Genomic DNA, 13,268 nt, shown 5'->3' with positions numbered 1-13,268 from the left:
CACGAATGATGCACGCATCCGGATTGTACACGTAGCTCGTCCGGGAGACACGAGACCAAATGGGTTTGACTGTCTCCTTTGACCAGCTAGCGTTGATTCAGTCAAGACATGTCCTTACTATGAGCGCGACGTGAATGATCCAGTCCGTGGAGATCAAGCAGACCGTATCACCACACTAATTCAAGAAGGCATAGGGCGGCTCCGAGCCTCCGACTCCCGGAGCGGCCGTGTCGTCCAACTCGTCGTTGCTAAAGGTGTTCGTCGCGTGGCCCCACAGCGAGGGTGGTACTATAGGAATCAATCGGACTTGGGTTGGACCTGGTGGGAGGTTCCAGGGGTGTGAGCCGAATATTATGTAGGGTTTCTGTTCTTACTTATAAGTTGTAACGCTTAGCATCCAGATTGATGCGGAGAGATGCAGATCTTCAGCGATCCGCCAACGACTGCGCTCCTCGGACTTGCCAAACACGTTATGCGCTACTCCCGTCTCGAATTTCAACACTCCATCGATCTTTGATATATGGCCGCCGTAATGTTGGAAACCGTCGTCGACTCGTCACTCACGTACCCGTCTCTCATCCTGCTGGCATCTCAGAGTCTTCCAAGGGCGTGGCCCGCTCGCGGCCACTGTCCACAATTTTGACGTGCTGGTAAATGACATCGTCGAGTGGGACAACAGTGACAGAGGCGGAAGTTCTAGCTCTGCAATTAACGTGCGTTCAGCGTGTAATGTATAATCTCAACTGGTCACAGCTTCATTTATTCACCGCGTAGGTTTACCGACACATGTTGTCAAATGGCTGCTGGAAGTAAGTCCCCACGACGCAGAATCGAAGAATTGCGATGGCAATTAACTCTACTATCTATCGCAAAGCGCTTATCTTCCATGAACACATGATGTCGCTCTCGGATGAGATCTACTTGGTCTGGGGCCACTGGCAAAGGGTAACTGGTGCCACTATCTTGTTTCTCTTGAATCGATATCTCGTTCTTGCCCTTGGTGTTATGATTATTCTGCAAACCGTTCCTTGGAGTACGCCGCTGGTATTTTTTCCTGCTTTGGTATCCCCATTACCGTGCATCTGACGTACATTTGTCGTTTGTGTCATGATAGAGGTGCGTAGTTATTTCGTATTCGTACTCAACTTGACTAACGGAATTGGCACGCATGTAGCTGTGAAGCGACCATTATTTTATACAACATTATTTATCTGTTGCTTTATTCCGTCTCAGCATGTATGTCTATCATTCCGGAGAGGTATCTTTCCGACCCCAGATTGACGGCTCTCAAAGTATTTTCAGCACTTCGTGCTTATGCCATCGGCCAGCGCGCTCGATGGCAGGCCATCATAACATTGGGGTTAGGATTGGTACCAGCGGGTGCAAGCATAGTCAGTTTGATTCGTCTCTATACTCGTAAAAATGCAGGAGTGTTGATATCCACTTGTATAGTTTTTCATGGCGAAGTCATCAAACGCCTACGTCACTGTCATAAACAACATGCCCGTCTGCACTTACACAGAATACTACTCGTTGCAGACCTATAATAAGTGAGTATTTCAAAGCGATTTCTGGAGCAGAATTTCTTATTGCTGTGTCCCCAGTTGTGCAGTTAACCTTCCAATTATTCACCCAAAGGTAGAGACTTACAATTCGTTCCCTAGTAATACTCGCGACCAGAATCTGCGCTCTCATTGCAGACATCATTGTTCTATGCATAACCTGGATCCACACGTACAGGGCCAGAGAGCGACTTAGGAATGTAAAAACCCCGTTGACGATACTGCTTGCTCGAGATGGTACGCAATATCTAGCTTTGCTCCACTCATCTGAACCTTCCTGAGTGCTCTCCCAGGCACATTGTACTTTTTGTATGCCTGCCTCTGCGAACCCAGTGTATTATGCGAGCTGATGGATGCCCTGGTCGTAGGGCGTTGTTATTACTCAACATCCTGCAGATGGTCATGAAGCCAGTTGGCGGGGTATGGTGCCATACGTTTACACCGATGCTTGATCTTACCTCAAACTTCCACGACCTGCAGGCTATCACAAACTTTACTGCGTCTTTTGTGGCACCGTACGATCCTCCACTCTTTTCAGCAATGGTTTACTCGTATTCATGCGCCTTCAGGATTTCTGGTATTCTCATTTCAAGATTCCTCATGAACCTCCGTCATGTACGTCGCTTGCAAGAAGGAGCTTCTGCCAGCTTTGTCGGCAACTTGGGCACGTTGCTCTTCGATGAACCACCGATACTCGTTATGAGAAGCAGTGGTACGGGCCATTTGCGTGCGTCGGAGGATATAGTTTGGAACAATCAGACATGCGATCACGGTGATACCTATATCACAGAGATGATAGAATTATCGGACGTTCGGCGAGGATCAGTTTAGTATTGATACATGGTAAAGAGGCCTAGCTTCCTAGGAGGTATTACCAGCCTGACCGATGTCACCTAATTGCCAATGTTTCTCGCTCACTCCAGCTGCGAGAAACTTACACAGCAACAACCGGTCTCAGAAACGATGCTGTAGAAAGGCCCATTGGCACAACCATTTGTTCCTCTGAATTCTAACCCTACTATATGTTATTACTGTCCGAACGGCACCGGAGACACTAGCGCCCGCGTGCGGTCCCAATTGAAGAGTAAGTATCGTAAATTGTCACTGATAAAGGCTGCGAGGACACAAATTTTGGTGATCATGATGACAAGGATCCGCATGGGGTCGAGAGGGACACGGGGGTGGGACTGGCTGACATTGGTGGCTGCGTTGCAAACGTGCAGACGGAGGCGCGGAGGCGTGTTTATGCGCAGTTTGTACGCGCTCCGCACGTTGATCAATTGCCACTGGCATCGCCAGCTCGCGCCCCCAGTGTCCGGACGACCTGCACTTAAGAACCTCCTATTTACGCCTCTTACCTTCCGCACTTCTACCACTACCCGCGGCCTGCCTCGTCGATGAAGTACATCGAGCTTCCCGAGCTCTCTCGCCTTGCTCAAGCGCTCACCCACGAAGGCCCGGAGTGTTCTGTGCACACTCGCATAGAGGCATACAGCTGCAAGAACATCAAGCGTGACAAGAAACTTTTCCGGTCGCTCGAGAACGCATACAATGATGAGGTCTCCAGCTCGCCACCCATCCCTTCTTTCATGGCACTCGAGCGCGAGCCCGATATGACCCCTTTCGGCCCCATGCAGGAACACCACTCGCGTAAGACACTCTACCTCCTCATCGCCACTCTCAACATCGCATTTCCTGACCACGAGTTCTCCGACGTCCGACCGTGGCACTTCAGCCGCGAGGAGAGTGGCGCGAGCGTGCTAACCGCTCTCAGCACCACTCTGATCTCTCCTCACCGCGCAGGCATGCAAGCACCGCGCACCTACTCCGCATACCCACCTACCTCTGCCGACTTCTTCCCTTCATCAGTGCCGACATCCTCCTCTCCCATAAATTATGTCAAACCGAGTCCCTATGCACCGTCGAAGGTGGTCTCAGGCACCCATCCTACGCTGTATCGAATACTGGACGAAGTGATCGGGCTGAAGGAGTGTGAGGTCTATTCCTACACGCCGGATATGGAATTTGACCCTCATGCGAACGATTATTCCGATGACGAAGACGACGTTGCATCCGTCGGAGACGAAGACTCGTCTACTGACGAGGATGAACTCGGATTCCAGTTTGACGATTACGACATTGACGAGATACCACATCGTCCGACTTGGCAGAGTGCGAAGAGCGGGCGCACCGCATCTAGCGAGGACTCGGACGACTTTCCCTTCCGAATGTCGTCTTCGATGCACATTCGAATGAAGCGGCGGGGTGCCCTTCTTTGGAGCTCACATTGGTTCTTTTTGAACAGGAAGTTGAAGAGGATATTGTTCATCACGGTGTGGGCGAGATCCAAAGGCATCAGCTCGTGGATCGATGAGGATATGCACGTCGCATCAGAGAAAGTTGGCGAGAGATTCTTGGGGTGGGACGGTGCTATCGGCGCCGGTGCAAGAGCAATGGGCCTCAGCGCTTCAATATGAGATTCTGGATAACAGTATGTTCAATGCTACACGCTCGTCAATGTTTGCTGACTGCCACGAGCAGGCTATTATGAATGAATGCACACCTAATGGAACTCTATCTCGCCTCTGGCTCTATCTTGGACTCTGCGCGGTATGCATCAATTCACTGTACATGTACGATTGACGTCCAGTCCCATAGGCGGACTTACCTTATGTTGCACCATCTACGGCTCGCTGATCGTTGAGTTTCGTAACTTATTTTTTTTAAACTTGCCACCGCTCTAGTTTAGCGAGTAGCGAGTATGATATCCATTTGTCTAATCTTGGACTTGTATCCCTATCTGCTCTGGCAGCAATGCACGAAGTCACAAGAATCAACGCCGTAGTATGGCAATATTCTTGCGAAACGTCAAGCCATGCACTGAGGGCCGTGGCATGGAATTGTTGGAATGGCAAGCGGGAGTCATCGAACCTTTGCTCATCATACCCTCCACCTAAGTGAATGAAAAACAGCAACATGAAGTTGAAGATAGCAGACATACCTCAATGATCATAATTGGTTTTTGCATAAGTCATGGAATGTCGATGCCTCAAGGCCCAACCATGAAATGAGGACTAAGGCCATATAGTGGATAACGACAACTGCTTATAGCGGTGACTCGATGCGCCGGTATGACTCGTGTGTCCAAGTGTGGACAATGATGCTAGTCATACATAGCGCGTCGCTGTTCAGGAACACCCAGGAAAATCTAAGGATATCACAGCAGGCAATAGTCTGTATTGTGATACGACCAGTGGATGCGATCAACGATGTCAGCGCGAACATTTGGACGTCCCCGGTGACTGGGAACAATGAAGCAGAATTATTCGGGCGAGGGTAAGGAAAGATGGGGAAAGTAGAGAGAATGAGATTGGATACGAGCGATATAAATTTGCAAGTACGGATCGTCACATCGATAAGAAGAACTCTTCACCGGATGAACGCATCCTTGTGCTGGAGTTCATCGATTTCCAAATTTGTCGCGCACAATCCATTACATAATTGTTTGGCAAAGGCTTTCGATCCTAACAACCTCCGCCACGTGAAGTTGTAAGCGCTACTAGTACGCGTACTAACTTACCTGAATGCGAACTTCTCTAACTCGTTTCATCTCCTTATGATGGCTTCAACGCCGTCGCCCGCACCATCAAGCTTCTATGCACAGCCTATGGCATCTCCGTCCAGTTCACGCCCTCGCCACTCCATAAACACCTCCTTCTCCTTCGGCCCACAATCACTCTTGAACTCGCTGGCGAACACTAGCACTGCCTCCAACCCGCGGTCCTTCGCGCTTGACCCTAACCGATCAATTCTTCAGGCATCCCCTTTTCGCTCCTCACCGCGCCTGCCGCGAAGAACGAAAACCAGTACAAGCAGACATCCGCTCGCTCGTGACAATACAGACGTCTTTCAAGATGATGGTGACGAGCTTGAATTGGAAGGGGAAGATTACCAGTGGGGGATTGTCGATCGTATGCGCTTGTGGAGGCACGACGCGCTCATGCAACATTTGTATGATACTGCGGCCTTTTGGGGAGACAAGATAGTAAGCTGGACCAGTGAGTCACTTTCCCGGTATCCCCACCGGTGGTTAATGTAACGATACAGATGACCCAAATGACGCGTTCTGGCTTGCCCAGACGTATTTTCTTACTCATCAGTATTCGCGCGCTGAGAGGCTCCTCACTCGTCCGTTCCCCACCTCGCCACCCCAGTCTGCTCATGTACGGCCACTCCTCAGCAATGGCCACTTCCCTTTGGCGACAGACATGAAGGGAAAGGGGAAGGAGAGCCTGTTCCCGATGATTCCGATGACTGCTCCTGTCATCGACCGATTGCCGGTCGGTCCAAGTGAGATGGTGGATGTCGCGGTGCAGTATGACGAGGGCATTTCGCGGCTGGTGGATATGAGCGTTGCATGTCGATATCTTGCTGCACAGTGTCAGGTCCGGCAAGGTAAGTGGACGGAGGCGACCGAGATGCTTGGCGAAGCAAATCCGTTCAGAACGTCCGGGAAAAGTGGGCGCGATGTACCCAATATGGATGGTGGGATCAAAGTGCGTGTATAGAAGACTCCATCTTGGGGCTGTTTAACTTGAGATGCAGATTGAAGCTTCAATGTGCCATTTGCGAGGGCTCCTGATGTTGAAGCTGAACCGAGGGGACCAAGCAAAGATATGCTTTATGGAAGCTCTCGGGCTTGATGTGAAATGCTACGAGTCTTTTGAACAAGTCGTGACTGGGGAGATGATGACGCCAGATGAAGGTATTTCTTCGTGTGATCGCGGTATACAAACTGTATTGACGAAAACTAGAATGGGAATTTGTGCAAAGTCTTGCTTATCGAGAGCAAACGCCAGAGGATGGCGAGTTTATCCGGCTGATGTACACATCCCGATTGCGAAAATTTAAGCACGTCGAGGAACACGCTCTCACTCGGACACGTCTTGTGGACGAGTACGGCTTGGGTGACAACCCAGATGTACTGTTCAGCTTCGCGGACGCGCTTTACACGCAATTCAGGTGGGCGGATTGTTTCGCTATTACTTCAAGGTAGGTTTCTGGTTTCTAATCTGCGTCACTCACCCTGCTCATACGCTGTAATAGAATACTTGGTCTTGTTTCCGTACATGCAGCGACAATGCCCTTGCACATTGCGTGTATGCACCACCTAGGTCATCTTAACTCGAAACTTTTCATAATGGCCCACGAATTAGTGGACAAGGAACCAGAATCGCCGATTAGCTGGTATGCGGTCGGTGTTTGGTACTTGTCTGCGAAAAAGTGGGCAGAGGCTCGAACATATTTTAGGTGAGCCTTTTGTTACCAGATGTTGAAGAAGCCGGGCTGCTCACTGGTCGTGACAGCAAGACTTCGCTGATGGATCCGCGCTTCGCACCCGCGTGGATTGCGTTTGCACATACTTTTGCGTCAGAAGGAGAGCACGACCATGCAGTCACCGCATATTCCACTTGTGCACGGATGTTCACCGGGTATGTAACGCGGACACATCGGAAATTCGCAACTGGATACTTACCTCTTGCACAGATCACATTTACCGCTGATGTTCGTTGGCATGGAGCACATTGTGCTCTCAAATCATTCGCTGGCTGACGAGGCCTTTCAAGCCGCAAGGAGCATCTGTGATGCTGACCCTTTGCTGGTGAATGAACGCGGAGTTATGGCATACAATAGGGGAGAGTGAGCCGATCTCAGTTTGGACGAGCGACCATGAAACTGATATTCAGCTAGCTTTGAGCAGGCAGTCGCTCTGTTTTCCGAAGCGCTCGAGCTTGCAAAGGTAGTCCAGACGTCTCAAGGGGCTTGGACAAATACATATCTCAATTTGGGTACATCATACCGGCGGCTAGGGTAAGAGATCGTTAGAGGACTGACGCTGTGCGTGGCTAACTGCTGTGACACTCTGAGCAGACAACTGGAAGAGGCAAAATCGGCGTATCAGAAGGTTATTAAGATTGATCCACGAAATCAAACGGCCCTCGCCTTCCTCGGCGTAACATATCACCTATTGGGTGATATTGATGCCGCCATCGTGAAGTATCATGAAGTATGTATATTCCCCTTACTGCTGTGGAACTGCGCTCAATGAACCATCTCCATCAGACGCTGAGCATTGACCCCATCAACGGCCAAGTGTTGGAGTTGCTTGAGCTCGCGCTGGAAACTGGTGTCGATGCAGGCCCGTTCGGTGTTAAGGGTGTTCCTGGTGGAGAGGAAGCATGGGCACAGAAAATGCGTGAGCACCGAGATAGAGATAAGGGGAAGCAGATTGTGACTAGAGATTTCCCTCCACGGATCACCCAAGAAATCGACGAGATGAGTGTAGGCTAAAGAAGAATATACCCTTCAGTATTGTTGTACCTCCGAGATGCGTGCTGCTAATAGGATGTGAACTGCCATACGTCACTTTGCACGGTATGCGTCCGTCAAATAACTGTTGTCCCATGATGATACTGCACCTTTTCGCATGGTGTCCCGTTGATATTTGTACCGTTGTGGGTCGTCATGCGAAACTGCCCAGCTTCCCTCGTACCCCATGGCGTACCCTGAAGCCCTTGGGCCCCATTCCTGCAAGGGTCGCCAGAACGTCGCGGGAGGTCTTTGTCTAGCAGAACGAGATCTGCGCCATCTTCTCTTAGCAGGGGTTGTACTTTCCTGTTGAATCGCAACATCAACAAGAGGACAGCCAACACCTTCTGATGGCAGCTCGTGAGGAGATGATAAGGCGAAATCGGCAGGCAATGAAAGGGCAAGCCTGGAGGTCGCTGGGGGTGGTTTTACAAGGCCTACAACCATCAAGGTTGGATGAGGTACAGGCAGATCCCCAGCAACATTAGTAACCTTCTTCTGGGTACAATTGCGGGGCTACGAGCTATGTCAGCAGGCCCATGCGTGACACGATGAAGAGAAGGTTAACATACAGACACTGGAACGCGAGACTCCTGAATTATCCAATCAAAGTTTACGGCAGTGGCAGCAGCCCGTGCCCGACGTCGATCGGCTTCTTCGTCATCATCTTCACAAGGAGGTTCATTGACCCTACGCAAAGTGAGCCAAAAGACATGTAATAAACGCGAGCACAAGCTGACAAGATGACAGGCGGTGGCGGGACATCCAACAACACAAGGCCTGGTGGTAACGATCGCGAAATAAGACGGAACGCTGGCACAGTTAGATCAGCCCTAAGCACTGTCCACGAATTCATAAGCACACGCACGTAATGAATCTTCGGGATGAGAGTCAGAGACATTGTTCTGAGTTTTTCGACGTTTTTTCTGCGAAACGATAGACGGATCCTCTGTCGGATTGAGGTAGATATCGCCTATAGACCGCTTGACCAGCCGTTCCAACTCGACGAGAACTCCAGTCTGTTCACCACTCTGCTCGGAATTTGCAACTGCTGTATTTTCTTGTTCGATGACTTTCCGAGTAGTAGGTTCTAGTGAGTCGGCTAGTGAATGAGGATTAGCGAATCGAGGAATCATGGACATGGTCGGTTCAGGCGCTCAGTAGGCGGTTGTTTGGATCGGAAGCCGTTGGTAAACAAATGCACGTGGTGATCGACTACATGTCCCAAAAAAATCCTACTAGCTAGAACCGACTGACTTGTATCTCCCTCGTCCGAGTTGTTCACTATGTCTCAACCAGCGCCTACAGGCTCCGCCAAGACGGGAAAGCGGAAAAGAGCTCAGAGTACTTCAGTGTTGCAACCTGCCACAGGAAGCGCAACTCCGGCGGACGAGGAACCCGCAAAGGGCAAGCAACTTATAGAGGCGCAGGAGGTTGGGGCAGTAGGGTCGGAGAAGGTCACGAAGAAGAAGGAGAAAAGACGCCAGCTAAAGCAAGTGGAGGCAGGCGAAATTTCAAAATTGGATGAGCCCACAAAGTCAGAAGAGCCTGCCGCGCCTACTCCGGCGGCGGTAGTCGCTCCCGGAGTAGCACAAGATGTCACACATACTAAAGAGAAGAAGAAGAAGCGGAAGACGATGAAGGTCAGTGAAACAGGAATAGTCCCCGAGCCTGCAGCGACTACAGAACTTGTTGCTACCGAAGAGGTGAAGTCAGGCGACATCCCTGCCACAAAGAAGAAGCGAAAGCAGAAAAGAGGGGAGGTGATTGAAACAGCAAACGCCGAGGCACCTGTAGCGGTGACCGCGGTGATTTCTTCCGCTACCGGGAGTGCGCCAGTCGCGCCAGTCGCCACGCCTGCCGGAGAGGAGAAGCGGAGGCGGAAAAAGGAGAAGGCGATCGAAGCAACAAGCGTCGAGGAGCCTGCAGTAGTAATTCCTCAGACCGCTTCTATTACCAGGAGTGCGCCAGTCGCGACGCCTGCTGGAGAGAAGAAGAGGAAGCGGGAGAAAGAGAAGGCGATCGAAGTAACAAGCGTCGAAGAGCCTGCAGTAGTAATCGCCCAGGCTGCCTCTGCCTCCGGGGATGCGGAGGTCGCACCAGGCGTCACGCCCGCTAAGGAGAAAAAACGCAACCGGAAGAAAGGGAAGGCGAATGAAATAACAAACGTCGAGGAGTCTACAGTCGTGACCACGGAGCCCAATTCTGCTGCCATGGATGCGGAGGTTGTGCAGGATACCACACCTGCCGGGGAGAAGAAGCGGAAGCGAAAAAAAGCGAAGGTGGTTGAAGTGGCAAACGTTGAGGATCTTGCAGCGGCCCACATCGAGGACTCCGCAGCAGCAAGCATTGAAAGTCCTCCTATTGGATCAGAAATTGTCGATGAACCTGTGGTAGTGGCTATGGACACTACTGCTGTTATCGAAGAATCCGGCGTATCGCAAGGTGACACGCAAACTACAGAGAAAAAGACACGAAAGAAGCAGATGGAGGAGGAATCTGGAGAGGCTGGGGCTGAAGACGAAGCTCATTTGTGGGGTTTCTCTACGGATGCCGATTCCTCGGACGACGACATGGAGGAGGAATGGACAGGCTTGGATATGGCTAAGCTCCCTACCATTGCCAAAGATGATGCAGTGGTGAAGAGGAAGCTGGAGAAGGCAAAGGAAGTTCCGGTACGTCATACAGCCTCTCTTACTAGCTATGATATGTCCAAATTGGCTATATTATATCCTCATCGTCTTTATGCGACACTGGCCTCTGGACCTGCCGCTCTGCACTCTTGTCAAAACACCATTTTGTGCACTAAATTGATATATTTCGCTACTGACGTCGTCATGCAGGCAGAAGACCGTGGCGTAATCTACCTTGGAAGATTACCACATGGATTCTACGAGGATCAGATGCGGTCATATTTCTCGCAATTCGGCGACGTAACTCGCCTACGCCTTTCTCGGAATAAAAAGGTGTGTTGAGGATTCGTATTCGTGAGCTGGATGATCGACGGCTTATGAGCGGGCAGACTGGTCGATCGAAGCATTATGCGTTCATCGAGTTCGATTCGTCATCAGTAGCGAGGATCGTCGCTGAAACGATGGACAACTACTTGCTCATGGGCCACATTTTGACCTGCAAGGTCATACCTAAAGACGAGATCCACCCTGAGCTTTGGGTTGGCGCAAACAAGAAGTGGAGAGTGGTTCCGAGGGATCGGGTCGCTCGAGTACAGCACAACAAGGTACGTCTATAGTTTGAAAGCGAAGAGTATGGACCAATGGATGCGATTTGTATTGTAGCCACGAACGCAAGACGAACAGGCAAGGGCTGAGAAGCGCCTCCTTCATCGACAGATTCAAAAGAAGCGCAAACTGGAGCAGGCAGGAATCAAGTACGACTTTGACATAGTTGCATATGTAAGTCCGCTTTCTGCTTGTCAGGCGGGTCTAGCTTATGTTGCGGATTTCTCGCATAAAGAAAAAGGCAAAGCCGACCGAAGCATGAGGGGTTGCTACGCTTGTTTGAATTTGTACGTTGCTTGCAAGATTGCTCATCACATCATATTTGTACCTCTGCTGTGGAATATCGAATCGGTGCCAACGCCAGTCAGCCAGTTCACTTATGCTACCGACGAACGACGTGAATTCGTGACGGATCGTGGCCAGCTCGTCCTGACTCAGTTTAGCATCCCACTCGGCACACCGAAAACGTGCGATCTCCTGCTTGTCCCCTAACCCCGATTCCACGCTTGTCACGGCGAAGCTATGTAAGTTTCGAAGTCTAGAAGAGCACTCTCCTTCCCTAGAACGTCATCGTGTGTTCTTCAGGTACACAGATGTGTTGTTCAGCCTTGCCGAAGTGAGGGCTGGCCTCATGCAAAGCGGTTTATTGAGTCACACGACTCGTCTACGCAGTCGTGTGGTCGCGATGTCATGATAAGGTGACCCCTCCCGCCGCGTCTCGGCAAATGCTGAGCATCCTTGCTATCGGAATGCGAGAGGTCAGGAACGGATCATCATATATGAACGACAATGTCAGCTATACACTTCTCCGATTGACATTCGAACGTGCGGCGAAAATGGAGTACGCCATCATTTCTCTTTTTTGACACGGCGCATCCGCGGGGACCCGTGGACGCCACCGGATTTGTATGTGACAGAGCGTCGCTGCAATAGATAACATCCAAATGACCAGTTCATGGAGAGTGTACGGCAGATTCTCTGAATTTCTCACAGTCATTACCGTGGACCATGGTCTACTCACACCGAGAACCGTTCTCTAGGGCTTGAACACATGACTAAACCCCTCAGTGTGAGTACACATTCAAAAGCGGGGTACTTGGCCGGACAGCCTTCAGAAGTAGCGTGTGATACAAATTTATATGTTTGAATGAATACCGTCGATACACGAACGTGCAATTATTATCAACATTGAACAAAAAGGGATCTGCGATACAAATGCACCAATCCTCGTGCCCCATCTCAACTTGCTCAAGCCTTACAGCTTCGGTTGAGGCTTCTCCGCGCCGCCAGGCAGCGTCTTGCTCCCCTTGGACTGGTTGCGCGAGGAGCCGCGGCCGTGGTCAGCGGCTTGCTCCCCCTTCCTATGCGCGGTGACCTGGGGGTTCTCCTCCTGCTCTCCTGTGAGTTGCTCTTTCGGCTTTTCCTCCGGCCTGATGTCCGACGGCTCTGACGGCTCCGATGCCTTGGACGGCGGGACGACTTCTGCTGTGCCTTTGGGACCCATCGGGTTCTAAAAGTTCTCGTGCGGCCTGTAGGCCAACCGTTATGGCACACACCACAAACGGCAAGACTTGAGAGATATTCCTTACTCTATGATAGGGGGTGTTGCTCTCAAATATTCGCCGCACTGGGAGGACGCGCCAGGGCTTTGAATTGAGGAAGGTTAAACGAAATGCAAGAGAATCGAGGACAGTGTTTGAAGAATGAAGCTAGTAGTGTCTAGATTTTTTAGCGTACCAGAGGGGAATGCAAATTGAATGCTGAGTTGCAGACCGTCGGATTTTGGCGTGAAGTTGGTGCGCGCGGCTGACGCTGAAGAGTGATCCTACACACCTGCCATTCTTGGACAGCCCGCCGCTCAGCCGGGGAAGGTTGCCGTCAATGCTGCCGCGTCGACAATGACCCATGTCTAAATTAAACCCTTGGCAGAACCCTTACCACTTTCAGGCGACACACAAATTATATAACACCAAAGAAACCTATTTTCCACAAATACAACGATAGCGTGCCCAACAACGCCACGTTACAATAACATTAAGCCCACCCCGTCGAGGATTTCCAGCACACTTAGAGATTGTATTCATGCAATAGATAGTGC

At 50.8% G+C, this 13,268-nt stretch overlaps 5 protein-coding genes across 5 annotated transcripts; 3 read left to right on the top strand and 2 right to left on the bottom strand.

Annotated features, from left to right (window-relative positions):
• Positions 1 to 2,959: 2,959 nt before the first annotated feature.
• On the top strand, positions 2,960 to 4,039 carry FIBRA_05205 (uncharacterized protein; the record flags this gene model as incomplete). The annotated part of the gene is made up of 1 exon (XM_012326978.1): positions 2,960 to 4,039. One exon carries the CDS (start codon positions 2,960 to 2,962, stop codon positions 4,037 to 4,039), a length of 1,080 nt encoding a protein of 359 aa, XP_012182368.1.
• Positions 4,040 to 5,181: 1,142 nt separating this feature from the next.
• FIBRA_05204 (uncharacterized protein) lies at positions 5,182 to 7,913 on the top strand (the record flags this gene model as incomplete). Its single annotated transcript, XM_012326977.1, has 11 exons — positions 5,182 to 5,620; positions 5,670 to 6,118; positions 6,168 to 6,327; positions 6,377 to 6,614; positions 6,669 to 6,721; positions 6,779 to 6,872; positions 6,929 to 7,054; positions 7,110 to 7,262; positions 7,314 to 7,433; positions 7,494 to 7,629; positions 7,686 to 7,913. The coding sequence occupies 11 exons, from the start codon at positions 5,182 to 5,184 to the stop codon at positions 7,911 to 7,913; spliced, it is 2,196 nt and encodes a 731-aa protein (XP_012182367.1).
• Positions 7,914 to 7,985: 72 nt separating this feature from the next.
• FIBRA_05203 (uncharacterized protein) lies at positions 7,986 to 9,073 on the bottom strand (the record flags this gene model as incomplete). Its single annotated transcript, XM_012326976.1, has 4 exons — positions 7,986 to 8,447; positions 8,504 to 8,621; positions 8,672 to 8,744; positions 8,800 to 9,073. The coding sequence occupies 4 exons, from the start codon at positions 9,071 to 9,073 to the stop codon at positions 7,986 to 7,988; spliced, it is 927 nt and encodes a 308-aa protein (XP_012182366.1).
• Positions 9,074 to 9,217: 144 nt separating this feature from the next.
• On the top strand, positions 9,218 to 11,432 carry FIBRA_05202 (uncharacterized protein; the record flags this gene model as incomplete). Its single annotated transcript, XM_012326975.1, has 5 exons — positions 9,218 to 10,606; positions 10,775 to 10,897; positions 10,954 to 11,169; positions 11,228 to 11,344; positions 11,406 to 11,432. The coding sequence occupies 5 exons, from the start codon at positions 9,218 to 9,220 to the stop codon at positions 11,430 to 11,432; spliced, it is 1,872 nt and encodes a 623-aa protein (XP_012182365.1).
• A 920-nt stretch (positions 11,433 to 12,352) lies between these two features.
• FIBRA_05201 (uncharacterized protein) lies at positions 12,353 to 12,674 on the bottom strand (the record flags this gene model as incomplete). The annotated part of the gene is made up of 2 exons (XM_012326974.1): positions 12,353 to 12,374; positions 12,430 to 12,674. 2 exons carry the CDS (start codon positions 12,672 to 12,674, stop codon positions 12,353 to 12,355), a joined length of 267 nt encoding a protein of 88 aa, XP_012182364.1.
• Positions 12,675 to 13,268: the final 594 nt, after the last annotated feature.

This window comes from Fibroporia radiculosa (genome assembly GCF_000313525.1).
Source record: "Fibroporia radiculosa TFFH 294 genomic supercontigs, scaffold4060, whole genome shotgun sequence".
Lineage (NCBI taxonomy): Eukaryota > Fungi > Basidiomycota > Agaricomycetes > Polyporales > Fibroporiaceae > Fibroporia > Fibroporia radiculosa.
This window is presented reverse-complemented; position numbering and strand designations above follow the sequence as displayed.